Genomic DNA, 26,719 nt, shown 5'->3' on the forward strand with positions numbered 1-26,719 from the left:
TTTTCCTGATTTCCCATTAAAACCTTTGCCTAACTAAACTCCCATCCAACGGGATTTATTTCGTCCCGGGGGAGATAAATCAGGGGGCAAATTTACAGCCGGGGAGGCACCTGCCTCGCTAATGGGCCCTTCATGGAGTGCGCGGCCGGCGGGGGCGCGCAGACGGGCGGGGCGCTGGCCAATGGCCGGGCCGCGGGCGCCCGCAGCCAATCAGCGCGCGCGCCGCGCGGGGGCCCCCGCGGTTATCAGCGCGTCCGGCCCGCGCGGCGCCGCTCCGATCGGCCCCGGAGCCGCCGCCGCCGCCGCCGCCCCGCTGACCCCGCGGCCGCCGCCCAGCCTGCGCCGGAGCCGCCGCCCTCGCGCCTCCCCGGGCCGTCGGCGCCCGCGCCCCGAGCGCCCCGCTGCAGCCGGCGCCCCGGGCCGCGCGCAAACTTCCCGGGCCGGCGGGCGCGGACGGCGGCGGGGCCCGGATGGGCGCCCGGGCCGGCGGCGGCGGCGCCCATGGACGCTAACCGGCCGGGCGCGTTCGTGCTGAGCAGCGCGCCGCTGGCCGCGCTGCACAACATGGCCGAGATGAAGACGTCGCTGTTCCCGTACGCGCTGCAGGGCCCGGCCGGCTTCAAGGCGCCCGCGCTGGGCGGCCTGGGCGCGCAGCTGCCGCTCGGCACCCCTCATGGCATCAGCGACATCCTGGGGCGGCCTGTGGGCGCGGCGGGCGGCGGCCTCCTGGGCGGTCTGCCCCGTCTCAACGGGCTCGCCTCGTCGGCCGGCGTCTACTTCGGGCCCGCGGCCGTGGCGCGCGGCTATCCCAAGCCGCTGGCCGAGCTGCCCGGGCGCCCGCCCATCTTCTGGCCCGGCGTGGTGCAGGGCTCGCCCTGGAGGGACCCGCGCCTGGCCGGCCCGGGTAGGTGGCGCGCGAGGGGAGCGACGCGGGGCCTCGGGTGCGGCGCGCGGGGCGGCAGGCCGAGCTCACCCGCCCTCCTTTGCAGCCCAGGCCGGCGGGGTCCTGGACAAGGACGGCAAGAAGAAGCACTCACGGCCGACGTTCTCGGGCCAGCAGATTTTCGCGCTGGAGAAGACCTTCGAGCAGACCAAGTACCTGGCGGGCCCGGAGCGCGCGCGCCTCGCCTACTCCCTGGGCATGACCGAGAGCCAGGTCAAGGTGAGCGGCTGGTGCGGGGCGGCCTCCCGCGGGCCCCGCTGCGCCAAGCCGACTCGCCGCCCGCGTCCGGCGAACGGTGTGCGCTCGGCCGCCAGCCCGCCCCGGGCCCAGCCCCGGGGGCGCCGCTGTTCTGCGGCCGGGCCGGGGTGCTGGCCGCCGCGGCCGCTGCTCGTCCACGCGGGCGGCGGGGTCTCGCGTTGCATGGGTCGGGCGCCGCCGAGGCGCCGTCTGACCGTTCCCCTCCGCCGCAGGTGTGGTTCCAGAACCGCCGGACCAAGTGGCGCAAGCGGCACGCGGCCGAGATGGCGTCGGCCAAGAAGAAGCAGGACTCGGACGCCGAGAAGCTGAAGGTGGGCGGCTCGGACGCGGAGGACGACGACGAGTACAACCGGCCTCTGGACCCCAACTCGGACGACGAGAAGATCACGCGGCTGCTCAAGAAGCACAAACCCGCGAACTTGGCGCTGGTCAGCCCGTGCGGCGGCGGCGCGGGAGACGCCTTGTGAGCACGCGCGCGGCCGGAGCAACCAGGGTCGGGGCGGCCGGCGCCCCTCGCCGCCGCCCGCCGTGTGTATATATATTTTTACAGAATAAGTTATAAAGCGGCCGGCGCGGGCTCGGGAGGGCGCGGGGCCGCGCGTCCCGGGCGGAATCACTTTGTATAATCAATAAATTATTTAACACGTCCCCGGCGGAGCCGCGGCTCCGGAGGCTGCACCGCGTGTGTCTTCCTTCTCGAAACACCCCCCCGCGGGTCCCTGCCCCCCCCCCAGTCTTTGTCCCCGCGGGGCCGGGCTGGCAGCGAGGGGCGCGGTGCGACCCCGGCCCGCGTGTTCCCAGGCCCGGGCGGCGGCAGCTCGCAGGAGCAAGGGGACATCGAGGGCCCGGCGCGGGGAAGGGCGACCCTGGCCTCGAGACCCCCTCGGCCGCCCCGGGAGCGCCGGAGGAGCCGCGACGCCGGAGAGCGCCCAGCGGAGCCGGACGGGGCCTCGGACGGAAACGCAGCGGGCGCGGGGCGCAGCGCCGGCAAGTGCGCGCGCCGCGACAGGTGCGGCTCCCCCTCCCACCCGCGCCCCGCCGGGGGTTGCAGGGCCGGCTCAGTGGCGGAGGTCGGCGGCAGGTGAGCACTCACCCGCGCGCGTCCCTCTTTTCGGAAACCCCGGGGCGGGCGCGGGGCGAGTCCTAGGCTGCCGCCCGGCTCGCACCATGTGTTTCATCCGATTACGCAGATCTTAAAATGCCTTAGCAGCTAAAGGTTTCCTACTGCGCGCTAAGCGTGCAGCTCACAGATTTTAAGCTCGTCTGCAGCCCGGTTCCATCGTTTTTAATCCGTAGAAACTATTTGATTCAGACCGGGACGCCAAAGAGAAATCCCAAGTAACGCTGCCGCCCTCCGAGGGACGGCTCGCACTCACTCCCACCGGGCCAGGCCCTCAGCGGCCCGCACCCGGCGCAGGGAGCGGGCCAGCGGCGGGGCTCCACATTCTGAGGCTGCTGCTCTGGTGCTCGCGTCCTACTGCGCGTAACTCTTGAGTTGTAATTTTAAAAATTAAATAGAAGTGATTGCGTTATTATAAGGTTTCTCCTTGAAGGCATTTTTGAAACTGTTACAGAGAAACGGAAAAGGCTGTTTTCTGTTCTATGCCACGTGGCTGCACCATCAGTTTAAAAAAAAGACATTTCTTTTGAGCCACTGGCTGGTCTTCTTTTTAACGGAGCAATATTAAAATCTATTTTATTTCTGTGAGCGAATCGTTCTCTCAGCTCAAGTTAAGAGCAAAGGAAATCCCAGTTTTAAAGTTTTGAGGAAGGCAGTGCATTTTTATAACCTCGTCTTTAAACGCTGAGGGTAATTCCCATTAGTTACCACTACGGTAAAAAACCCAAAAGATTATTTTTCTGCACTTAACTAATGGCTTGGTTTTGTGTAGCAATGTCTGACAGAATGACATTCCAGGATTTCTGGTGAGCCCACAAAGGAGCGCCCTCCCATTACTTAGCATTTCAAAGGAGATGGGGACCGGGAAGGCGGAGAAACAAAGCAGACTCAGGACTGTTTCACCATGATCAATTTTATTGCTTAGGAACCGGAGCGGTCATTTTTAGAGGCCTCCACAGTGACCAACAGCTGAAACCCCGTTACACAGAAGCTCGTGGGGCGGGCCTGCCGTGTGGCACGTGGACAGAGCAGAGCGGCCAAAGCACTGACCCTGACCACACTGTCAAGAACAGATCAGCAAGCGGACACCCAATCACTTGCAATGGTAGTGATTTACCTAAAAACGAGCATCTAAGGCCTTCACCCAGTCCAGGAATTGTGTAGTGTTCTAAAGCGGATCAATAAAACATAGGTTGTGTTTCATCCACAGGCTCTGCAATGACCTTTTAATGCTGTACTTCGTGCTAGGGGAGATGGTCGCAGCAAGGTTACCACGTAGGCTGGGTGCAACGGAGCAGCCGAGGAAACTTACGGTTTTGTTTCTCTTAGTAGTTTTATATACAGCCCATGTTAAAAGCAGTTTCTATCTGAAGCAGACTAGGCTATTTTTGTTTCTCCCATGATATTATTGTTTTATGTAGAATACTTGGCACCATAGAACAGTAACAAAAGACAGACGGGACAGTTTACAAAATTCTTAAAAGGTACACCCGAGCTAGCTAGAAACTTCACATTCAGTTCTTAATATTACACAGAAAAAAAGGCATAGGAGTAAGAATCTGCAAGTGTAGATGTGCTGTGGTCGACGTCCACGCAGGACGGCACCGCTAGGCCGCAAGGCCGGATGGGTCTGTGCGGATGTGCACGTCCCCGAACTCGACTCCATTCCTACCTGCCGACAGGACCCTCGCAAGCATTCGTCCCGGAAAGTATATTTAGCATAGGTTTTGGTAAGATTTATAAATTATTTTTAAAAAGTATATATTTATATATATTTATATATATAAAAACGGAAAGCAGCTGCAGTGTGATTCAAAAACCATGTAACGCGGCAGTAAATAACACGGAAGGGGAGCCGCCCGAGGCGGAGACCAGGGCCCCTTGCTCTCCTCACAGTGGCCACACTGCCGGAGTCGCAAAGAGCCCCCGCCCGCCGCCCGCCCCCCGGGCACGCCTCCAGCTGGCAGAGGGGGACCTGGGACACCTGGGGGGTTTCCACGCCGGAGAAGCTCTTCCCACGCTGACAATTATTAAAAATGGAAACTCTGAAGTCTAAAATACAGACTCCCTCTCCTGTCTATAGAGTTTTGGCAACAGGACGGTGACTTATTACAAAAACCCAATATTTCTACTTAATGTCACATGAACAGACAAGACAGTGAGGTATGTGAGGCTTTTCCGGAACGGTCCGGAGGCTGAAGCGAAGTGTGGGGCCGGCCGTCTAGTGGGTGGCGCTCGGGCGGGTTTGTCGATGCAGCTGTTAGGAGGACGTGTTTCAATGGATGGGACTCCCACCGGCTCCAGGCGCTACAGGGAGGTCTCGCGAAGGGCCCTCTGGTGTCGCTGGCATCGCCTCCCTGCCGTGGAATCGGTCACTCGTTAAAGGAACAAACACACCAAGAAAAGCTGAGAAAAGGTGAAGCCAAGGGAAGGAGTCATATTTACCACACGTCACTGCACGACACAACACTTGTGCACATGGGCGTGAGGTTTACCTGCCCCGGGCGCGATGCGGAAGGCCAGGAACACGGGCTGCAGCGGGAGGAGAGAGGGCGTCGGAGCCCGCGGCCACGCGCCCACCCTGACCCCCCGACTCCGGATCCCTGCCCTCCCCCGGCTGCCCAACTGCGTCCCCCTGCCTTGTGCGCGAGCACCAGCATGGGACCCCAGTGACCTCACAACTGGAGCTGGGGTTGAGTTTTGCAAAGGGCATGATTTCCAGGTAAAAACTCACGTAGACTGCTGACTAACCCGGTGGCCGTGCCGGGTCCGCTCCCCCGGGCGCCAGGACGATGCACCCCGTGGCCACGGCCCGGAGGCCTTGCACATGGGAAGCACGGGTGTCTCCAATTTGGCTGAAGGTAAGACGCGGCCAGCATCGCCCTCAGACTCTGGGGCTCGGGGTTAGGGACACTCACGCGTACGAAGCGCGTCCCTGCACAAATACTCAGCGTCCCCCTGAAGGACGCATCTGTGCTCACTGCCATGAGAAGTCACGGTATCCCAAATGCACACTAGAAAAACGACCTTCGGAAATCACTGGCTGTGGACGGTATTTTGTTATAAGTAGTAAAATTCTGTATTTTATTCTACTGTGACTAGTTTTTTCTGCCTTCTTTACCTACCTACCTACCTTCTGGCATTTTATTACAATTACGTAAACACAGACCATCTGGGCAAGCGCTGTGTGGGCCGATGGAGGAGCGGAAACTCGGCCCGCCGTCCAGCCCCTGCCGCCCGCTGCCCCCGCCGTCCAGCCCCCGCCCGGGCCCACACTGCACACGGCGCGGACACATCACCTTGTGGTCTCCCATGCAGACGTTGGGCCCAATGTGGTCGTAGGTGACAACCTTCTCCTCGCTCTCCGACTGGGAAAGCAAACAGAGAGACCCGTGTGGGAAGGTGGGGATAGTGGGGCTTCCTCGGGGAGCCCGAGCTACCCGCCACCTCCCAGCAGGCAGAACGTTCTGGAAGCCCTGGGAGCCGCTGGGCCCCTGGCTCTTCCTGCTTCCAGGCGGGAGTTGGGGTGGGGGCCCCCCAAGCTGTCCTCTGGCACATGCCCCTGGGGAAGGGCTTTCTTCTCAGGCACACCCCGCCCCCCGCCGTGCATCTGGCGTCCGTTTTCCCTGTTTCCGTTTGTTTGGACAGCCGGTTCTATTAGCCCAGAACTGTGTTCACACGGGAGCAGACGTCTCTGAATCCCAGGCGGCTGCGCCAAGCACTTTGTACACATTAATTAACCGCTGTGTGCACCCCGGCCCCTCCCTCCCTGCGCCTCCGTGTCTGCAGGCCAGGCAGACCCCTGCGTTTCGGGTGCGACTGTGAAGGGGTCGTTCCTGGCAGTCAGTCCGCTCCGAGTGGGCCGGAGTTTTATATCCACAGCTGAAGCATCCGAGACTATGAAGTTAAAACTGAATTATCTTTAATGCAGTAGGAAGCTTAAGGTCAGATTTACTTTCCAGCGTGGTCGCCTGCTAGAAAGTATAAAAACATAACCTTCTGCTCCATATGCGTGAGCACTTCCCATCCCTCACGATTGCAACGCTGCCTCGCGGAAGTGGGGGACATCCGTCAAGCGCAGCACGGTAATTTACAAAGGCAGCATAAAATTGTGGGTTTCCAACTGCATAATCTTGAGACAGATGAACAAATTACAGCAGAGTGCCTGCATCCCGGCAGCTCCCAGGCAGCACCGCCAGCCTGCCACCTTTGGTGTTTTAGGGCTGGGGAAGCAGAACGGAACATGGTGACGAGGTACCCGAGCGTAGCATGATGGATGAGGCCGAGGAGCTGCTCACGAGGCGCATCTGATCCGACGGTAATGCCCGCTGCCGCCGGGCAGCCCCGGGAGGGCCTGGGGGACGTCTGCCTGGGGGGGGCGCCCCCTCCAGCTCGGAAGCGTCCAAGCTCAGAGTGAGCACGAAACAGTCTACCGGGACGGCCTCCGCCCGGCCGCACACGCTCAGTTTCCTGCAGAATGCAGTTTCCTTGGCGTGGGCGCTTTCCCTGTAGACCACACTTGTCTCTTCTCTGTCCCCGCGGTGCCCGCGGCCCCTGCTGTGGCTGTGGCCGTGTGCCCAGCGCACCGCACGTGCTCAGGGCCGGCAGCGTGCAAACGCACACAGCCGACTCCAGAGCGTCAGCAGCAGGCCCGGCAGAGAGGGCAGGGCTATGTCCAGGCTCTCCCGGGTCTGTGCGCTCCTGGCCAACATCCAGTGCAGCGTCAGCCAGGAAGGCCCCTGGGGAAGTGGCCCCGGGAGCTGTCCCCGGCGGGGGGCCCTGGGTGCGAGGGTCACAGGCGGGGGCACGCCCAGCACACAGCGCAGCGGGAGGAGTGCCGAGGCCCCGACGGAGCAAGCTTGCTGCAGGCCCCCGGCTGGCTTCCTCTGGGCTCAGGGAAGAACACAGAGGGCTGGGCTGGGGGGCCACTGAGTACGGGGCACAGGGTGTGTGCATGGCAGGGCGTGCTATGAGCCTGGGGCAGCATGTGGGGGGCTCTGCCCTCCTGGCTGTGACCCCTCTTGCCCAGTGAGCTCCCAGTCCCCGGGGTGAGGACTCAGGGCCCAGCTAAGGGGTCCTGGTTGAGGGGAGGGGCAACTGGAACCTAAAACAGAGCTCAGGTCGGGGATGGCTCCCCAAAGGCCCACGTCTGCTCTGAGCACCAGCCCGCGGCCCCCACCCCCCCAAATCAATGCACTTGTGTGTGATTTCCCATTAATGGGGTTGACAAAACAAATTCAGATATTGATTCTTTTGAAAACACCCTTTTTGTATTAAAATGTGGGCACTGAAAATTCTTGAAAATCAGGAGGCCACAGGAAACCTGAGCGCAGGGTGCCACCTCTTGAATGTTCCTGCTCGTTTCTACCGTGTCGAGCCCAGATGTGAATCAGGCTCTTGATTTACATCTCGGGGAAATAAGGACCGACGTGTCCACCACGCTTTACACAAGCACTCTCGCGGACAAGAGCACATTTCATTCCCGAGGATACAATAAACTATGAGGATTTTGAAGGCTCTGATAACCGTGTATGCACGCTGTGGGTTCAGAAAGACATCGGATGTCACCGGGGCCCCTCAGGCCTGGGCGCTGGGTCTCAGGTGGCCGAGGACCCATCTCAGGGCGACGCCAGGGCCCATCCCGGGGGCCCCTATGTGTGGCTGGTCCTGGGGCGACTTACCTTCAGAATCAGCTCCCTGGCGGATGGGGACATGAGGACGCGGTCGCACCACGCAGGGCACCGGGTGTTCATGTACTGCTGGCCCTGGCCGGAGTCCTCGCTGTACGGGTAGCTGGGGGGACACAAGGGCGCCTGGTCAGCTGCTGGCTCCGGCCCCGCCTCCCACCGTCTCCCGAGTCCCCAGGGAGGGCTGTGTGGTTCTTCCCACGCACGCGGAGTGGCCAACGCCACGCAGGGAAAAAAACCCACGTAGAGAGGTTTCTGCAACACGAAGTCAAACGCGCGATTTAAGTTCTCACTTGAATTTTTGTTGTAACAGGATCTTGCGACAAACCAATGCCATTGTCTAGGATACTGTGGTTTTAGTTTTGGACGTAGTCAGGACAGTGAAAAACTGAATGGGGAAGACGGGCCTCCTGCCCCACCTGCGTCCCAGGGGCCTGCCCGGCGCATGGCCTGACCTGCCTGTGAATGCAGGGGCGTTGCTGTGGGACTCCCACTCAGACGTCCCCTCACGTCTCTGGGGGGAGCCTCCAGAAGCTGGGGCGTGACGCGGGTGCACGCCCCGTCCCCACGCCCCATCCCTACGCCCGCTTCACCACAGCATCTGGTCTCGGCAAGTGCCTGGTGTCCAGACCATGGGCTCATTGCTGTGGCATGGCCTGTGACTGTCCCTGACCCACGGCTCTCGCCACACAGGAACCCCTTCCCACGCCCTGACCCGGCTCAGCCCCCGGGAGAGGCCCTGACGGCCCCTCGGGGATGGAGCCACCACAGCTGATCCACCGATGAGCAGAGACGCACACGTGGGCAGCTGATCCCCCTCATGTTCCTTGGGCCTACAGGCAGCTTCCTTCTGTTTCCAGAACTCCCTGGAACAATCCTGCCTCTGGGCCCAGTGGGCCTGCCTCCGTCCACTTAAAACTGCCGGCCCCACCCCCAAGTGGGCATTGTGATTGGGACCGACTGAGTAGTAATAAATGAACTCAGAACGAGCTGGCTTTGGGAACACATGTCGCTGTGTCGGCTGCATCTGCACCAGGGTCTGCGTATCCATGTGCATCCTGTACAGCGATCTCAGAGTCTAAACGTCTCCTTGTAAAAATTTGTTTTTAGGTTAATTCCAAAGTACCATATGGTCTTAGTTGTGAATTAGCTTATTCTCTGCTGTGCTTTCCTGCTGCTTGCTGCTGGGAGAGAGGAGCCGCTCCTGCGGCGGCCCCTGGGCTGCTGAGGACTCTGGCCCCCGGCCCTCTGCTCTGTGGCCTCAAGACCTGTGTCCTGCCACGACCATCAGGCTTCGCAGAACATAATTCTGCCCTGAGCTAACGGTTCCCGGCCTCGCCCCGTCCCATCGGGGGTCCCCCATGCTTTCACCAGAAACAGTGGCCGAGGGCCCTCGCCCCTCAGGAAATCACTGCTTCACTTGATTAAAGACCCAAAGCGGCAAATATGCTAAAACAACACAGTTCCTACTTCTAACAGCATCACCCATGTAGAGAGCACAGAACACGAACTACCCTAGAAACTCCTCTGCAGGACAAAGTGGCGAGCCGGCCATCCACCCCTGCTCCACATGTGCAGGGCGCCTGGCTCAGCTGTGACCGTGAGGGAGCGACACCACCCGGCCGGGACTGCTCGCCTCGCATGCACGACCTCGCCTGGGTGCCTGGGGGACACGCCGAGGCTGGTGGCAGGCTCTCTCCGGAACACGCTGCCTGTGAGCCGGGGATCGGGGGTCCACATGGATCAACCCCAGTTTCCAGAGGACAATGTGCTGAGTTGCGGGACGAGAACAAGAAGCCCCCTTATTGGGGGCAGAGGTCAGGGGTGAGGGCGGCTGCGAGCGGGCAGCAGGTGTGATGAGGGCTCTCTGCCAGGAGACAGCGAGTCGTCCGAGGCTTAAAAGCACCACGCTGAGACGCGGTCCGGAAACGGGATGAACGCCACGTGCCCAGACACCACCCTTGGCGCCCAGTTACGCCCCCGATGCTGCCAAGAGGACCGGAAACCCCTCTGCAGGCCCCAGCTGGTCTTGGGGTCCCATCTAGGGCTGCACACGGCACCCACAGACCACGAGGATGTACACCGGGGCCAAAGTTCAGTGTTTATACCTCGGGCCTGGGTTTGTGCCAGGACACAAAATCTGTCAGGGAGGCAACACGGAGCTCCCTCCCTGTCCACGCTGGGATCCGACAGGTGGTCACGACTCACACGGTGGTGCTGGGGTGAGTCCCAGAGAAGAGCAAGCTTCCGGGTTTGCCCCCGAGGGCAGTCCTGGGAGCCCCGCGGGGTCCTGGCCCATCGTGCTTGCGCAGGAGCCGGCTGCCACAGTCCAGTGTGAACACAGGTGACTCAAAAGGAGAAAGAAGCTGATCCCCAGAGGTGTCCTGCTGGTGGGGGCACTGCCCCTCCCCCACAGCCCCAGGGCCATGCCCTGTGGCCCCTGATCCCGGAGAAGGGGGCACACCAGAATGGAGCTGGTGCAGACAGGCCCAGGGAGGGAGGGGGCCAGGCGGCACCCCGTCCTTCCTCCGGCAGCTGAGCACAGGGCACGGGGCCCGATGCTGCCAGTCTGCGGCCTGCACGCCTCCAGAGCAGACGGTGGTTAAGTCCACGCCTGCCGTGCACGCACACTTATCTGGAAGCAAACTCTGGCAGCGGCGGGGGGAGGGGAGACAGGACAAGCGCCCAGCTGTGCCCCCACCGTGAGGGAGAGCCGCCGTGACCGCTGGTGATGACGCTAACAATCGCCCACCAGTCCTCAAGCACGCGGCCCTCCCTGCCCTTCGAGCTTCTTCCCTCAGGATGTGGGCAGCGGCCCCTTTGCCATGGCCGGCGACCGGCCCTGTGGACCAGGCTCAGGACTCCATCTGAGCCACAGGGCAGGCGGGTGGAGTCTCCACGGCCCCAAGTCCGACAACACGGCCAGGAAGGCCCAAAGCCCGGCCGTGTTCGCCAGCCTGAATCTACAGGGCCGGCCGCAGGCGGGGACCCCGGGCACAGGAGGAAACGGAAACCACAGCCAGACTGGCACGTTCTGCACCCGCTCTCCCAGGTGGAGGGCGGCGTGGTGGGGGTGCTGCCTGGCGCCTCAGGGGGGCTGTGGGGACGGGAGCCCCTCCTCGGAGCCCTGCCTGGGGAACAGCGCCCATGTGAGGGGCTGCGGACAGGGCACAGCGGTGCGGACGACGCGCCCGGTGCGGCGAGTGCAGCTCGCAACCCTGGCGTCCCCAAATACTCGGTTTCAAAAATACCGGCCATTACTGATATTCCCGGAAAAGACAGGAAAAGAAAAAAAGGACAATCGAGGAAAACGAGCAGGAACCATGGCAACACTGAGCTATCTGGTGCAGGAATTCGCAGCAAAGACCGCCCAGGAGAGAGTCCCGGGGCCGGCGGCACAGAGTGACCTGGCCGCTGCGCACGGCCCTTCGCCCCGCGGCTGGCTTTCCCGAGCAGCTCACCTCCGGCCGTGCTCAGCCTCCGGTGTCCACCCCGCGCACCTGCCTGGGCCACGTCCAACCAGGGCCCCGCGACCAGCAGGACAGACAGATGTCCTGGCTCCTTCCCAACCAGCAGGCCTGGCAGACGGCAGACCACGCACCTTCTCGTCCTAACTTCACAACTGAACACATTATTACAGGTGGGAATCTACAGAGGGTTGAAGTTTAGATAATGGCCCAGAAAGAAGCTGGAAAAAGCCTCTTTATCCTTAAAATTAAATGCATCCATTAAGACAGCCCGCCTCCTCCCACGAGCTTCCTGCATTCACCTCTGTTCTCACACACTCTTTTGAGCTTTTCAAAAGCTACGACTTCGTCTTGCTCTGTAATCAATTCGCTCAGTAAAAACGTGTCTTTCCCAACGTGAAGAGCTTGTCTGCCTTCGAAAGGTGTGACTGTGATTCTTCCCATTCCACTTCCCCTGAATGAGTAAATTACTTTGAAAGTGTGGAGGAGTAGATCCAGGCCTTTCACGTTTTCCGATTCTCTCCATCAACTTTACATAAAGCATCACATGCCTGGGGCAGGGCCCACGTCCCCACGCACGGCCCCCACGGCCCCTGCTAGCCTTCCTGCCGCTGCCTGGGAAGTCATAGGTCGTGACCCCAGCGCCGCCAACCAGGCACATGAACGCGAGCGCGCGGCACTCACGCCCTGTGCGTGGCCCCAGGCACACTGATTCCAGACTTGCTCACAGAGCGCAGTTCGTGGCCACCGCCGTGGGCTTTCCCCTTCAGCAGCGAGGACCCATCCCGCCATCGGAGCGCATTCTGGCTCCTCCCACCTTCTGGCTGGTCTTGGAGTGTGGGGTGCGGAGCCCCCGGGGTCCCTGACACCCTTCCAGGTGGGTCTAGAAGGTTCACTCATCACCTCCCTAACGCGCCGTCTGCCGGAAGCAGCGGCCTGGGACGTGGGTGACAGTGGCGGGAGTCACACAGACTCAGAGCGCCCACACAAAGGAACCAATGGTTCCCTGACTGACTCTCCAGACTGGGAGGCGTGCTGTTTCGAGACGCGGTGCAGGAGATGGACACACATGGTGTGCTCTGCCCTGTGGCCGTTTCGGCTCATTTTCGTGGAGTATCTTTGTTTTGCTAGAAAGGCAGAGACTGTTGTCGCTCAGAAATGGGCATCAGACAGGAGTTTTCTCAAGAAGCAATGAAATGAGCCATTTTTCCCTGCCAGGAAAATACCCAACGGTGTTTGTTGTCAATAATGGCCCCAAATACCAGCTTTCAAGGAAAACCCAGAGCTTTGGAGGATGTGTACGGGCCCAGGTGCCTGACGGTGTCCCACGGGAGGGACGCGCCGTCCGACGCCCGCCAACATCCGGGACACGTGTACAGTCTGGCAGCCTGGGCGTCCCGAAGGCCCGGCTGCTGATGTTGCCAGGTGTGTGTGTGGGCGAGAGACCCCTCCCCGCGGCCAAGAACTAGTGGGCCACAGGTACGGCTTCAGACCCACGCCGCGGCCCGTCATCGGCTCAGGGACACACCAGCTGGCATCGCGGACCTTCACGTGGTGGGGTGCTGTCCCCGGCGTGCTGACGGGGGCAGCGCCACATGGAGCGCAGGCGCGGGCCCTCCGGCCTGCTCCCACTCCAGCCTGGCCTGCGGCACACTCCGCCTCTCACCGTCACCCACGGCCGGTCACCCTAATGAAGGTGTTATCACGCTGAGCCCTCGGTGGAGAAGATCAGAGCTGAAGGCTCCGTGAACGCCTGAAATATTAGCACCTTTTCTAGCAAAATGACAGTAGTAAGTTCTAGTCCATGAGGAGTGAGACTCTGTTAGCTGGTAGAGAACAGCGACAAATGTGTCTGCAAAGATCCGCTCTCTCCTTACAAGGCCCGTCCGCTGACGAAACGTCCGTGCGGCTCACGGGTGAGCAACTGTGCTGACACTCTGAGCGACACCGGCCGCCGCGGGCCGCCCCAGGGCAACCTCTTGCTCTGCGCGGTGCTGGGAAGGAGCCTTCAGGGAGGGACCGGAACCGTGACATTGGTGTGCAAGGCCCTCAGCACATGGATAAGGGCAGAAAGGCTCTGAAAACCACGAGCAGCAGCTACAGAACGGATGCTCCGGGTCTCTGCGCGCCCTGCGTTCCCACACTGCCCCCCGGGACAGGCAGACGCCCTCGGATGGCGTGCCCCGCGTTCCCGGGTTCTGAGGCCTCGCTGAGACCAGACACAAGACAGCCTGAGGCAGCCACGGCCCCACGGGCCCAGTCCTCACAGCCTTCCAGAACGTACTGGGAGCCTGGCAGTGTGCAGGGAGCACAATCTGTCCTGACAAACCCCCGGAGCCGCAGCGGCCGTGGGGAACACACAGGGCGCGCTTTGTCGAGACCTTCTGGCCAACGCAGGGCAGCCTGCGAAGTGAAGAGCCATTCTGACAAAACGGAAACGTGTAGGGTGAGGTCTCCTGGGCTGTTCACATGCCCAAGCCACACACATACACCCATGCACACGCCAAGGCAACACATATACAAGAGCATGCCCACACACACGTGCATGAACGTACACTCCCTACTCACGTGCACGCACATCTTGCACGTGAACACACTCCCACGTGGTCATGCACATGCAAACACCTACGTGCACACACGCGCACACCACCCATAGCTCCCGCCTACACGATCCAGGCACACCCACGCACGTGTACCGACTCTGTCTACACACACCTACACACGCCGAGTACACACACCCAAATCCATGCAGACACACATCCATGCACGGGTGGACTACACACGTGTCCCGTGACCCACTCACACACCCTGTACACGCGCACCTTGACCTACGCACGCACACGCAGACCCACACCCACGCACACGATCCTCCGTCCTCATCCCTGTGTATGCACGTATGTGTCCACGCACGCACACGCAGATCAGCGTGGGAGCTCATACACCCCTATGCACACACGCGTGCACACGCGTGCACACACAGCATAGCTGACCACTTATTTTACGGTACCGTCAGAGAATACCTGGCAGGCACCAGAGCCCTGACCATCACTCATCACCTGTCCTTTTCCCTGACTTTGCTGTTGCTTCTACTCTTCCCACAGCCTGGAGCAGCTCTCCAAACCCCACGTGGCCGCCCTGGGCTGTGGACTCTGGTCACAAACATAGTTTCAAAAATACAAGAGAGCCAAAGGAGGGAGACTGGTGTGACCCAGGCAGCGGGGGAGGGGGATGACCTGGGTGGCGGGGGAGGGGTGGGGAACCTGGGCAGCTCACCAGGATCTCTGGCTGCAAACTGGGCTCCGGTGGTTGAGAGCCGTCAGTTTGGTTAGAAAGCTTTCACCTTCCCTCCCGGAAACTACAGTCTTACTTCCTAACTAAAGGGAAAGTATCTGATGACCCAACAGGCAAGGCCTGCCCCTATGAAGCCAGCGTCCCCTCCTGTCACCGCTCCTGTCCCCAACCAGCGCGAGCTCTCTGCTCCTACAGGCTCACGGGGTTCCCCGGGCCGACGGCCCAGGACAGCACCCTGCAGCGAGTCCCGCCGGCCACATCACGCAGGACGTTCTCCCACCACCTGAGCCAAGCAATCCCGTGGAGGTCTGTGCTCAGCAGCTGTGCCCCGCACCCCACGGACCTCGCGGAGGGCAGGGTGACCACCCCCGTGTGCACCTCCCACCCCAGGCGTCCTGGTGAATGCGGGAGGAAGTACTCCAATGACCAACACACACAGGCGGCTCGCTCAGGCTCCTCCCATGTTGCACCAAGTCATGCCCTTCTCCTGTCTGGGTGTGAAAAGGACCCCAGACGAGCAGGCAGGGTTTCATGGCCGTGGGCTACTGCCACCGTCCCAGGGAGCCCCATGCTTTCTTTACCAGGGACCACCAGCCCAGGGACCACCAGCCCAGGATCCCACTACCCTATGTGGGTGTGTGAGGGTTGACTTGTCTTTCCAAACTCTTGACGTGTTCAGGTGTGGGCACGCAGGTTTCTCTGCCACCCGGGCTGGTGGTGGGCTTGCTGCTCACTCCCCCACTCCCCGGGGCACTGGGCACTGGCCACCAGGACCCCGGGGCTCTGGCCTCGACCACGTCCTGCTGGCATCTTCCATGTCTGCGCCCAGGTGACTTTCAAGGTGGCAGGTTTGAGAGAAACTTGAGAAGCAGACGCCAGCGCAGGGTCCATGTGTCCAAAGGGTGGTGACTTCTGCCCAAGGTGGCCCCCAGGCCTCCTTCTTCCTCTCCAGCTCAGCAAAGCCCGAAAAAGAGATCCTCGAGTTGTTCAAATAGGGAGTGCCATTCAGGACATCTGGCCTATCCCACCCAGGAAGAGGCAGTCTCACAAATCCTAAGAAGCCCTCTGGATCTCAGGTGTATCTGACGTGCGCCTGATCGCAGGTGACTACCTGTGAAGCAGGGTCGGGGCTCCGAGGGGGACACCCGTGGTCAGTCCCCGGGTGGGAACTGCTGGGTATGCTCCTCTGGTCTTGCTGCGTTCTTGGCTGTTCCAGACCCACAGTCCCTGCCTGTCTGGTCCCCTAAAACTCACACTGTGGGCCCCTTGGCCAGACCTGGACCTCGAGGTCAGAGGGGCACCAGCCCATGCCCATGAGCAGCAGAAAGTCCCACGTCCAGTGGACTGTGGGGTCCTCTGCCAGACTTCACATGTGCGATTGCTGAACAGTGGCATGGGGATGAGGGCCCCTCACAGAGCGCGCATGAGAGCCCATCTGGTTTCCGAGCTTGTTCTAGGAGCAGAGTTATTCTGTCGACTGGGTGTGGAGTGCGCCCCGAGACACTCCCATGCCCGTGTTATAGTTTCCCAGAACATGCCCAAGTGATGAGAATTTCCACCCAGGATCTAAAAAAGGAGAGAGGGGTGGGGAGGAGTCCCATGATAGGGCCTCCGTGTCCTTAGGGTGCCCCCCCCGGAATGACTGGGGCTGGCTGAGCCGCAGGTCCAGCTGCAGCTTCCAAGGCCACCTCTGCTGGCTCCTCTTTGCCCCGCGCCCTCTAAGACCCTGGGTGCCTGTGTGGGCCGCATCCCCCAGGCTGCTCACGAGGTAATGGGCTGTCATTGCTGCAGATCTGAAGATTCTGTAAACGCCAGAGTAAAGCTCAGCAAAAGCTTCCATGCCTAAGAAAGAGAAAAACGACCCAGAACCCAGAGTTCTCTGGGGCCCACAGCGTCCTAATCTGAGAACACAGTACTTTACATGTTTAAAAAAATAATAATAATCTTTTTTTTTTTTTTTTAAGAGCAAATAACAACTGCTTCTTGCTCTCAGCTGGCTGTAGTCCTCAGGTCGTGGAAAGGGCAGGAGGCGGAGTGGTGCACGCAGGTGCCCGAGAGGAGAAAAGTTACCTGCTCATCCAGCAAGCGGGTGTTCCTTACCTGGGAGGGAACGAGATGTCCAGTTCATACAGTCTGTCCTTAAAAACAGACAGCTCTTTGTCAAATTCTAAGAGCTAAAGAAAAGAAACAGAAGAAAATAAGGTCACTTTGGTTTGCCTCACTGGACAACAGGAAAGTCTCTGGTGGTCTGCGTGCAGCAGGGACCCACGGAACTTCCAGGAAACATGCCTGGCACATCAACTGGTCCATCTGTGGGTAGCCCTGCCAACAGCTGGCCATTCCTATCCCCGGGGAGATCCATGGGCACCAAGCACGCCCTTCTGCCTGGGAGGCCATGCCGGGACTCCAGCCCCACTGCCCATGGTTGACTGGCCACGCAGGGCCACCTTCCTCTGCCGAAACCACGAAGGGCAGCGGACCCAGCAATGCCCTCACGCCAAGGCAATGATCTACGGAATGGACGTGCCTCTCATTTTTGCCCACACGAAGTCAGAAAGCGAGCAGGCAGTATGGGATTCCGGCAGTAAGCTTGGGAGTGAAGCACTGGTCTCTACACGTGAAGGAGACAGAGCAGCCTGCCCTTAGAACTCTTCAGAACCAAACCCCAAAGGGCACGGTGCCCCCAGGAGGGAAGGGTGCCAGCAGCAACGTCCAGCCACCCTGGCTGAGCTGAGCCTCCACTAGGCACGGCCTCGGACGTGCGCGTGGATCACGTCCTCCCACGACCCCAGCACCTGGCTCCTGTCCTGGCCACCTTGTTCATCCCTCGTGAAGTGTGGCCTCAGCAGCTCGGTGTACACGGGGATGACCTGTGTGCCAGGCTGCTGCCCGAGCCACCTGCACACAGCACGCCCCCCGCCGAGCCCTGGTGCTCTCCTGGTGAAGGTCAGGGGGAAAACAGCACGAATGTGCACCAGAAGGAACGGTCTGTGGGTTGGGAGGGTAAACCGATTCTCTTGCATTCACGCGTTCCTGCAGAATCCTGGACACTCACAGACACGAATCACAGAGAGCCTTAGACCCTGCCTGGTGAGGCTCAGATGCCAGAGGTTGGGGGCCTGGACCCCACAGCTGCCACCTGTGAGCTCACATCTGCTGGGCGTGAGCCTGCCCAGTGCTGCCCCGATGGGCACGGGACTGGGGGCCCCGGGGGCGGGGTGCAGGGTGGGCAGGGGAGACATGGGGTGGAGGGCCCGCAGGGGGAAGGGAGGCCCGGGGGAGCACACAGGGGCTTGGCTTTCATGGCACCAAACGGCCTTGTTGCCCCTGCATCGAGGGAAGACTCCAGCTCCTCTAGAGTCCAGGGAGGGCTCCAGGCCAAACAGCTTCCGGTAAGTCCCTGAGTCAGGCCTTCAGTTGGGGCTGGGGACGGAGAGGAAGTCTCTAGGGAGAGATGCACCCTGGAGTGTGTGTGTGGGGCCTGGACAGGTCTCGCAGCTACGTGCATGTTTACACGTGTGTTTGTCCTTGCGTTTACGTGCACACACATGCCTACAGCGTGTTTCTTATCTAAATCACCCTGGAGCTTGAACTCTCAGCCTTCCCAGATGGGACACAGGCCCCGATTCCGGCAGGTGGACGTGGGGGGCGGGGGGCTGCGGGCTTCATGCAGGCGCTGTGTGGTTTTGACCAACGACGGCTAAGAAGAGGAACCGGCGGGCCCTAGGTCAGGGGCCAGGGTTTCCAGAAAGGACCCGTGCAGAGCATCTAGAGCAGTGTGGCCACGGCTGAACGACGGTTTAACGGAAACGTCCAGGGCCGTGTCCGTCAGCAGGATCATGTGCTTCTGGCCGCAGAGCCGGGCTCCACTCACCCAAAGTCAGCAAATCTTCCCATCTCTCCCAAATTCAGCTCGGAGGCTTAGACAAACGCGGCATCGCAGAGACTGAGACCGTGGACCGGCGGCGTCCCGCGGAGCCTGCACGCGCACGTTCCCACTCCTTCCGCACGCCGCTGCCCGGGGCAGTCCCTCCTGCTCTCTGCCGGAGGCCGCTGTGTCCACCCACGTGAGAGGTCCCGGGGTCGCCCGGCGCCGGCCGCATGCAGACTCGGCGCCGGCAGCGTGTCCTCGTGGCTCTTCCCTCGGGTCACTGTGTTGCCGCCTGCCACCAGCATCCCGCTGCTGCTCTATGTCGCGTCTTCTCTTTCCGTCCGGGGTCCCGCTGTTCCGCGTGGACACACCCTGCTCCTGAGGATTCGTCTCCTGTGGTTCCAACATCAGCTTGCCAAACGTGGCCTCTCAGGGCATGGCGTGGCACGTCGCCCCCGCCCCCGCCGGCCTGCTCGGGGTGCCGCACCCCTACACGCTGCTGCCTCGGCGGTCCCACCACTAATTTACCCGCCTGGACTTGACCTCCGCAGCAATACTTGTACAAGTTCTGTGTGTTTTTTAATCTGCCCGTTTCTTTCAGGGCGTGTTGTTTATTTGTCTCTGATTCTTTCATATTTTTAATCCTTCTAAACATTCTTATTTTACAATTTCTATCAATTATTCTGGTGTTCATCCAATCTTCTCAAGGGCGCACCCTCCGTATGTCGGGCTTTGGACTACAAGCTCGCCTCCCGTGGACCTTCATCTGGGGGACAGTAAACGTGGTGCCTGCCCTCCACCTGATCGCCCCCCGGATACGAGAAATGCAGGCGAGGGGCCAGGCGCTCAGTTACAAATACTCCGATTGTAATCCCGAAAGCTGCGACGTGCTAGGACTTAATTCTCTTCCTTACACTTTGAAGGAAACCTGGGAATAACCTAGGCCCCGACCTCACGGCAGCTGCAGCGTGCCTCCTGGAGCCTCGGCCAGAGAGGATGCTCCCTGCCCCTCGGGCACCCCTCCTGCGGGTGGACGGCCGCGGTCTCTCTGTGGCTCACTTGCACCTGACCCTCCTCTGTCCCCAGCAGCCTGTGAGTCCCATGGGGGCATCTGTGTCCATTCTGCACCCAGAACGGGGCCTGGTTCTGAGGAGCACCCACTTAGTAGCCCCAGGACTTTGACAGAAATCCAAACATGGTTTCCAAAGGTCCCTCAGGAAATGAGCTGCTGCCTGTGCCCGGATTCCTCCTGTGAAAGGGGTTCTTTTCTCCTCACTGCGGGCGGCTCCCTGATGCCGCCCACACCCCCACACTCCCTCAAGGAGACACCACTGCCTCCCGGCTGTGGGCCAAACCCTCAGCTGCTTCTCAAACTCTGCAAGAGGATGGAGGACCCACTGTCCTTGGTGGCCAGGGTTTGTTCACACATGTGCAAACGTGTGTTGTTGTGTTGATACATTTCTGACCACAAGGACGCTGACCACCTTCACTCCACTGTGTATCTGACCCCAAGGGGCAATGGTGGGGGGCTCCCACGTCCCCACGATCAGCCCTGGGGCACTGAGAGGGACTGGAGGGGGACGTGACGGCACAGCGATGCTGACTCTGCGTGTGTGTGTGCCCGCGCACACCCGCGTGGGGGTGCCTGAGTGCACGTGAGCACATGCATGTGAGCGCGTGGCTTTCACTGGTCACTACTGAACATTCCTCTGTTTTGTGCAGCCTCAGAAAGGGACCCTGTTAGCCTTCCTGGGCCCCGCACCGCCTCGGTGGCCAGAACCTGCCCGGAGGGCATCCACATGGGTGGCATCCACGTGATGTGGTTTTGGAATATAGGTGAGGTCTGGTGGGGTCCTGAGCCACTCTTCACAGATGCCACGGCCCGGGGTCTGCAGGTACCCACACTATGGCGCCCACACATGCTCCAGCAAGTGCGGCCTCGCAGGAAGGAAGGAAGGAGCCGCCGGCGTGGCTCAGAGCAGGAGGGACTGAGGACAGCCTGTCAGACCAGCCACCCTGGTCCCAGACAGCAGCTGCGCCTGGGGAGGGAGCCACTTGGACCCCACCACATTTCACCACGTTTCTCCTTGCTGAGCATGTAAAGGAAAATTAAAGCAAATAAATATCTGGTTTGGAATGGGTTTGAATCTTCCAGTTGCTAAAACAGTAACAGAGCCACTTTGGGGAGGACCCAGACGTCCACGGTAGGGTCTCTGTCCGCAAGGGCCCCCCTCCCGAGCTTGTCCTGCTGTGCGCCCACACCCCAGCCTGCATTCACACGGCCCCAAGCCCCCGTCCAGGAACGGACGCTTCTCAGGTGGCACCGCCTGGAAACACATCCACACACCCCCCGAGCTGGCCCATCCGGTCGCAGGCCGGGCGGCCAGCGTGCTGGATGCCCCCTCCCCCCCCCCGCCATGGTGGGACCAGGAAGGGACAGCGCCCTGGGCTCCATGAGAACCGTGGGGGGTGGGGGGGGGAAGTGTGGCCCCTGGGGCCAACTCCAGCTGTGAGAGAGGTTCCTGATTAGAAATTATGTTGCATTTCTGTTGAATTGATAATTTGTTTCTCTTTGAGATTTTTCAGAAACATGATAACCAATTTCACATGTATCTTAAACATTCTTCTTGATTACAAAGTGAAAAACAGTGTGTAGACAATGATAAAGCAGTCTGGCTGATCATACGTATCTGTCAGAAGCCGTCCCAGCCACACAAATTCCACTGTTACTGCAGAGACACCAGGCTGATAAAGAAAAAAGAGCCCGGAAAATCAATGCGCCTTGAGCTGGAGCAGTTGCTAAACACACAGAAAACATCTCTATCCAACAGGCCGAGCGCTGTGAAGATTCCCAAGCCCTGCCCTGGGACAGCCAAGGAAAATTTAATCTCTCCAAATCCTCACCAGGGCACTCCATCCTGCCGCCCTGACAGCCACACTTATAATTAATTATACAATTTCGATGGGAATATCGACTAAACAAAGCTATAAATCATAGAAAAAGTCAATAGGCATGGACACATTCAATCATGTCCCAGCCAATGATTACTACTCTTAAAATACAATAATTATTTCCAGAAGCCAGCTTGAATTAAATTTCTGTCAGACGAGTACAAGACTGGTGCTTGATGAAGGGCGCGATGGATTTTGGGGCTGCGTCCAGCACAGGCACATCCATCCTGTGGATGGGTTGTTTGTTCCAGTGGCCGTGAGGCCGTGTGCCTCCTCACTGGGGTGCGATGGCTCGTCAGACCATTTATCTTGTCCCCGTGGCTGGTCTGGACGACCCCACTTCCTGTGTGTGATGGACGTGGAGGCGGCCCGGGGCACGGAGCGCGCACACTGGTGTGACCCTGCAGGGCACTTCTGAAGGCACCGAGCGCCCGGGACCCTCAGCAGCAGCAGGATGGTCTGGAGAAGCCCTGGCAGACCCCTGGGGAAGGTGCCAGGCCGGGCGCGACTCTCTCCACGTGAGATTCCGGACACACATGACAAAGGGGCACGTGCGTCTTTCCAAAACAGCCACGTGGAAATCTACTCTGTAACTCTGAACTGCATTTTTTCATCTCTGCCTAAAATACATTCTCCTGAATATTCAAACTTTCCTCCATCTTAAAAAATTTCATATGCTAGATAAACACAGACATAAAAACTGCAATGTCCAATGGCGACAACACTTGTTATTTCTAATGGTAGCAACACATGCTTCGTCCAGACGCTAACAGAGAAAGACAGTGACCATGGGTCCATGTGCGCTGGCTCCCCGTTTCCAGAACGCACAACTTCTCCCTGGCTGCCCTATGCCGCCCTGGCTCAGACCCCACAGCATACCCTGCTCACCCATGTCCTGCTTCTTCCAGAACATTCCAGGCCCTGGCTGCCCCAGTGCCACTCCCGTGTCCACTGTTTGCCCACTTTGTTACCGCCCTGGAGGCCTCACTGTCCCCCCGCATCAGGGGGCTGCCTCTGTACCAGGGGCCCAGAGAGCCCACCCTGCCTCCAAGCTCAGAAAGTCACACAGCTGCCCAGAGAGTCTCCCGGGTACTTACCCTGCAGCCGGTGCCCCCCAGCAGTCCTGTCCCCAAACCTGCCCCTCGAGCTCGCCTGTGCCCCGAGTTCTGAGGCCCTGAAATCACCGGGTTGCTGCACTCTTTGGCGTGGACAGCAGGTAGGACAGGTCCTCACCCTGGTGCCTCCCGCCTAGGGAAGTGGACTGGGCTGTAAGCGTCTGCATGCTGAGCTGGGCACTGCAGGGGACATAGCAGGAGAGTCAACCTCGCCAGGGCCTGAGGCCCCCTGAGGAAGTGAGATATGAACTGGCCAGGGCCAAAGGGCACAGTGTCTACTGGGACAGGCTGGTGGGAAGGGCAGGTAAGGAAGATCAGAGCATTTGCTGGGGCAAAAGTAAACCCAGTGCCTGAATGGGGTGGGGGTGGAGGGGACCGAGAAAGCCAAGCAGTGAGTGAGGCCTCAGAGACCAGAGCAGGCTCCTGGCCCACGTGAGTGAGCAGGCTCCAGGCTCACCTGAGGTCCATGGGAAGTGGCTGAGGGCTTGGAGCTGAGGCCTGACCCTCTGCGCACAAGCCCCAGGCTGGGCCCCAGGCTCGGGGTACACTGATGGGGCTCTTGCGGCAATTAAGAGGTGGTGGCCCCGAGGTAGTGGACACAGACCTGGTGGGGGGACATGGGTCATGGAAGGAGGAGTGGGTGTAGGGATGGAGGCGGGAGTGCGGTTCCTGGCCAGCAGTGTGAAGGAGGGACACAGGACCGACAGTCTGCTGCCCGGTGGGACCATGCTGTCTCCCAGCACTGACACCTGCCAGCGTTCATCTGCACACAGACCCGAGGGATCCTGCCACACATGGATGGGAAACTGAGGCACAGGTGTAGAGTACTCAGCACGGCCGGGGCCTGAGGGCAGGGGTGACAAGACCAAGCTGGGGCTCCCAGATGCAGAGAGGTGAGCACAGGGATGGCGGGGGTGGGGCATGAAGTCCAGGCTTTGGAATAAAGTGTCCTCGAGGCAGGTGACAATGGTTTTGGTGGCGCGGAGGCCAGACTGCAGGGCGTGGTGGGGCTGGGAGATGAAAAGGGGGACAGCTATGCACAGAGCCCCCCAGAGCGGGGGTGGGCGGCAGGGAGAGCAGACAGGCTGGAGGGCAGGCAGGCAGGCAGCAGGTGTGCTCAGGGGTCCCTACCTGCCGGGGCACCCGCCCTTAGGGAAGCCTCACACTTCCGGCATGCGCCACGCAGGACCTGCCTCTGCACACTGCACCCCGAGGGCCGTGGGGTCAGGAGCCGCCCCTCGTAGACTGGGACTGGCCACAGTGGGGCTACCACACACGAACTGCTCATCCACCAATACTCTGTTACTGCCCAGCTGGACACCCCAGGAACACACTAAAGCAGGCCCGAATCCCGTGGCGGGTCTGGCTGCCCCTGCTGCGTCTCTGGATTCTCGACGGCGGGTGGTGGTTTCAAGGCAGAGGAGTGGCTCCCGCAGGACCAGGTCTCGACCAACACACACGGCACTCTGCACACACACACGCGTGCACACACGCAGCCACGGGGAGGCCTGGTCAGACGTGCTCACGGAGCCCAGGCCTGTGCCGGCCGCCCTGAGCACCTAGGGCGTGAGCATCCCACCTCCCACATGGAGGGTCTCCAGACCCGGGGCGGGGACTGTCCCAGCTGCAGGTGCATGGTCCCGGGGGCCCAGGACCCCAGGGGCATCTGGAGGCAGCGCTCACCGCGGTGCCGTTGTTGTCACGGAAAACCTCCTGGTTGAAATAGTCGAAGAGTTTCTTTTCCAGCTGAAGCATAACCTGCAGAGTGGAAGCGGACATCAGTGCAGGCGGAGCGGGACCACGCCTCGAGCAGTCCCTGCGCTCCCCAACTCCAAATGGCCACGGTGGCCTGCTGTGGTCGCGGCCCTCAGCTCGGGTGCGCTTACCTTCCGGTCATTGTCCGACTCGCGAAATATCAGCTTCACGACTTCATTGGTGTCGGCGGCGCGGACGGTCTGCATCGTGGCCTTTGTGCAGAGAGTCTGGGAAAGACACAGAAGGGCCTCAGTCCCACGAGAGGGGCCCACAGCCCGTCTCCTCAACGCGATCAGCACACTTCCTGGCCTCTCTCCCTGACCCCGTCCTTTCCAGCCCCTCCACATAAAGGGACCGCGGACCCGCCCGCACAGCAGCAGGAGTGTGACGGGCACCCCATCCAAGGGCAGGCCTGTCGGCAAGCGCCGCACACCTGGAGCGGGCCCTGGCCTCCCTGCCCACCTCTGCTTCCGGGAGCTGCCCCACAGCTGGCTCGGCTCGGACCCTGGAAGGTCTGCTGGGGCTTCACTGAAGACAGCCCTGTGCAGGGCAGGGGCGGGGAACTCACTGCCGTCTCGTGCTGTCCCCATGGCAGGCTGGGGACACACACTGCCACGAGATCTGCCCCATGGGCAGCAGGACAGGACGGGGAAGGCAACACCAGGGAGAACAGAGGCCACGCTGGGTTCGGGGGCAGACATTGACCGGCTGAGGGAGGGAACAGCTGAACAGGCGGGGAGAGGGACGAGGGAGCAGGGTCAGCCCCACGGCCGCACGGCACAGCCCAGGTCACGGCGAGCAGGCCACCGTCTGATGGACTACAAACTAAATTAAGTCCAGGTTTGTTGAGAAAATTCTCCCAGTCGGAACTGGGTGTGAGGCGGGAAAGGCTGGGGCGGGTGCCAACGAGTGGCTCCCTAAGGGCAGGACGACACTGGAGACCCAGGGCAGCAAGCCGACTCCCGGGGCCCCGAGCCATCAGGGCTACTGAGGAACGCATGTAACAAAGGAAGTACAAGGGACTTGTCCTTGTTCAGAAGGAGAGCAGCACAGAGAGAAGGCAGACTGGACGTGGGAAGCGGGGGCCCCCACCCCCTGCCGCTGATGATGCTCTTTCCTTAAGGAAAGGTCACATGGGACCAGGGTCCATGCACACAAAATGTCCAGAAAGGGCACGTGGAGGCTGCCTGGGACTGAGATTGGTGCGTAAACCAAACCTCAATGGAGCTATTCTTTAAAAATGACTAGATGAGTTTTATTTAAAAAAAAAAAAAAAGACCACTGCAAGAAAACAACTAATTTTGACTCATGGGCCCTTGTGAAGTTGTGAGAAGCCCTTCACCCAGGGGAGAGCGGGAGAGCAGGCCTGGGTTGGGTGGGGACCCCTCCTGAGCAGGGACCCACTGGGATGAGCCGCAAGCCCCTCCAGAGCCAGGGGGCAGACCCCTTCCAGGTACGTGGGGGGCGGGCATGCACACCACCCAGCATGGGGCAGGGGAGGCAGCGGCTGCCGTCCCCACAGCGTCCTCCAGGACAGGCCATTGACATTCAGAGCACAGATGAGTTAAGCAGGTCAAGCCCCCAAAGTGGCTTTTGGACTCATGTGTCACAAATCAGTCTGGCCGCCTTCAAACAGTGCGGATTAGAACAAGCGCAGGAACAATCCGTAGCAGAGCGCGGCCACCCTGCCCACCCCTGCATCCTGAGGAGATCCAGCTCCATCCAGATGCTAATGCGCTTAAGTGGCTTAAGTGCTTCCTTGAATGGGGGAGGGCTCCACAGGCAGACGGCCATTGTAGCCACCCCAGGACGCGATTCAGGAAATTCTTGGTTCTTCTCCCAAAGGCATCTGCTAGAAACTTGTAAAAAAATTGCTTTATTTAGCCATTTTGGGCGGGCTCCCAAAGTATAAACATCTGATCAGCCCGGGCGCTGGGAGAGAGGCCGGCGCTTTCTCCGCACCCTCCCACGGAGCCACCTCATTCACCAGGTTGTAAAGAAGTGATCAGGCCCCGGCCAGCCTGGCCTCGGCCTCCTCTCTGCTTTCAATCCGCAGTCATGACCAGCCATGCAGAAACCTGCAGGCCGGGGCCTTTCCGCTCGCCTACTTACGGAAGGGATTTTTCCTTTGAAAGGAGAAAAAAATAATACCCAAGATGCTATTTTTTAAGAGCTACCTAAGATTTATTTCATTACCAGCAGCCACACGAAGGGGCAGCAGATAGGACAGCCCCGCACTTTGTCTTCTTGGCACTTGGAG

The 26,719-nt window shown here is 60.4% G+C and overlaps 2 protein-coding genes across 2 annotated transcripts in view; one reads left to right on the forward strand and one right to left on the reverse strand.

Annotated features, from left to right (window-relative positions):
* Positions 1–479: 479 nt before the first annotated feature.
* On the forward strand, positions 480–1,849 carry NKX6-2 (NK6 homeobox 2). The gene is made up of 3 exons (XM_081823108.1): positions 480–904; positions 990–1,162; positions 1,414–1,849. The coding sequence occupies exons 1-3, from the start codon at positions 502–504 to the stop codon at positions 1,666–1,668; spliced, it is 831 nt and encodes a 276-aa protein (XP_081679234.1). The 5' UTR covers positions 480–501; the 3' UTR covers positions 1,669–1,849.
* Positions 1,850–3,218: 1,369 nt separating this feature from the next.
* The window catches only part of INPP5A (inositol polyphosphate-5-phosphatase A), a 167,131-nt gene continuing 143,630 nt past the window's right edge, over positions 3,219–26,719 (reverse strand). Inside the window, exons 10-16 of the mRNA XM_081822987.1 lie at positions 24,591–25,196; positions 24,388–24,462; positions 16,867–16,940; positions 8,003–8,114; positions 5,621–5,689; positions 4,767–4,853; positions 3,219–4,678 (exon numbers count right to left, since the gene is read on the reverse strand). Coding sequence (XP_081679113.1) covers positions 4,773–4,853; positions 5,621–5,689; positions 8,003–8,114; positions 16,867–16,940; positions 24,388–24,462; positions 24,591–25,196 — 1,017 coding nt within the window. The 3' untranslated portion in view covers positions 3,219–4,678; positions 4,767–4,772. The remainder of the gene's footprint in view (positions 4,679–4,766; positions 4,854–5,620; positions 5,690–8,002; positions 8,115–16,866; positions 16,941–24,387; positions 24,463–24,590; positions 25,197–26,719) is intronic.

Source organism: Leptonychotes weddellii, chromosome 6 (assembly GCF_054177405.1).
Source record: "Leptonychotes weddellii isolate Sample4059 chromosome 6, ASM5417740v2, whole genome shotgun sequence".
Taxonomy (NCBI): domain Eukaryota; kingdom Metazoa; phylum Chordata; class Mammalia; order Carnivora; family Phocidae; genus Leptonychotes; species Leptonychotes weddellii.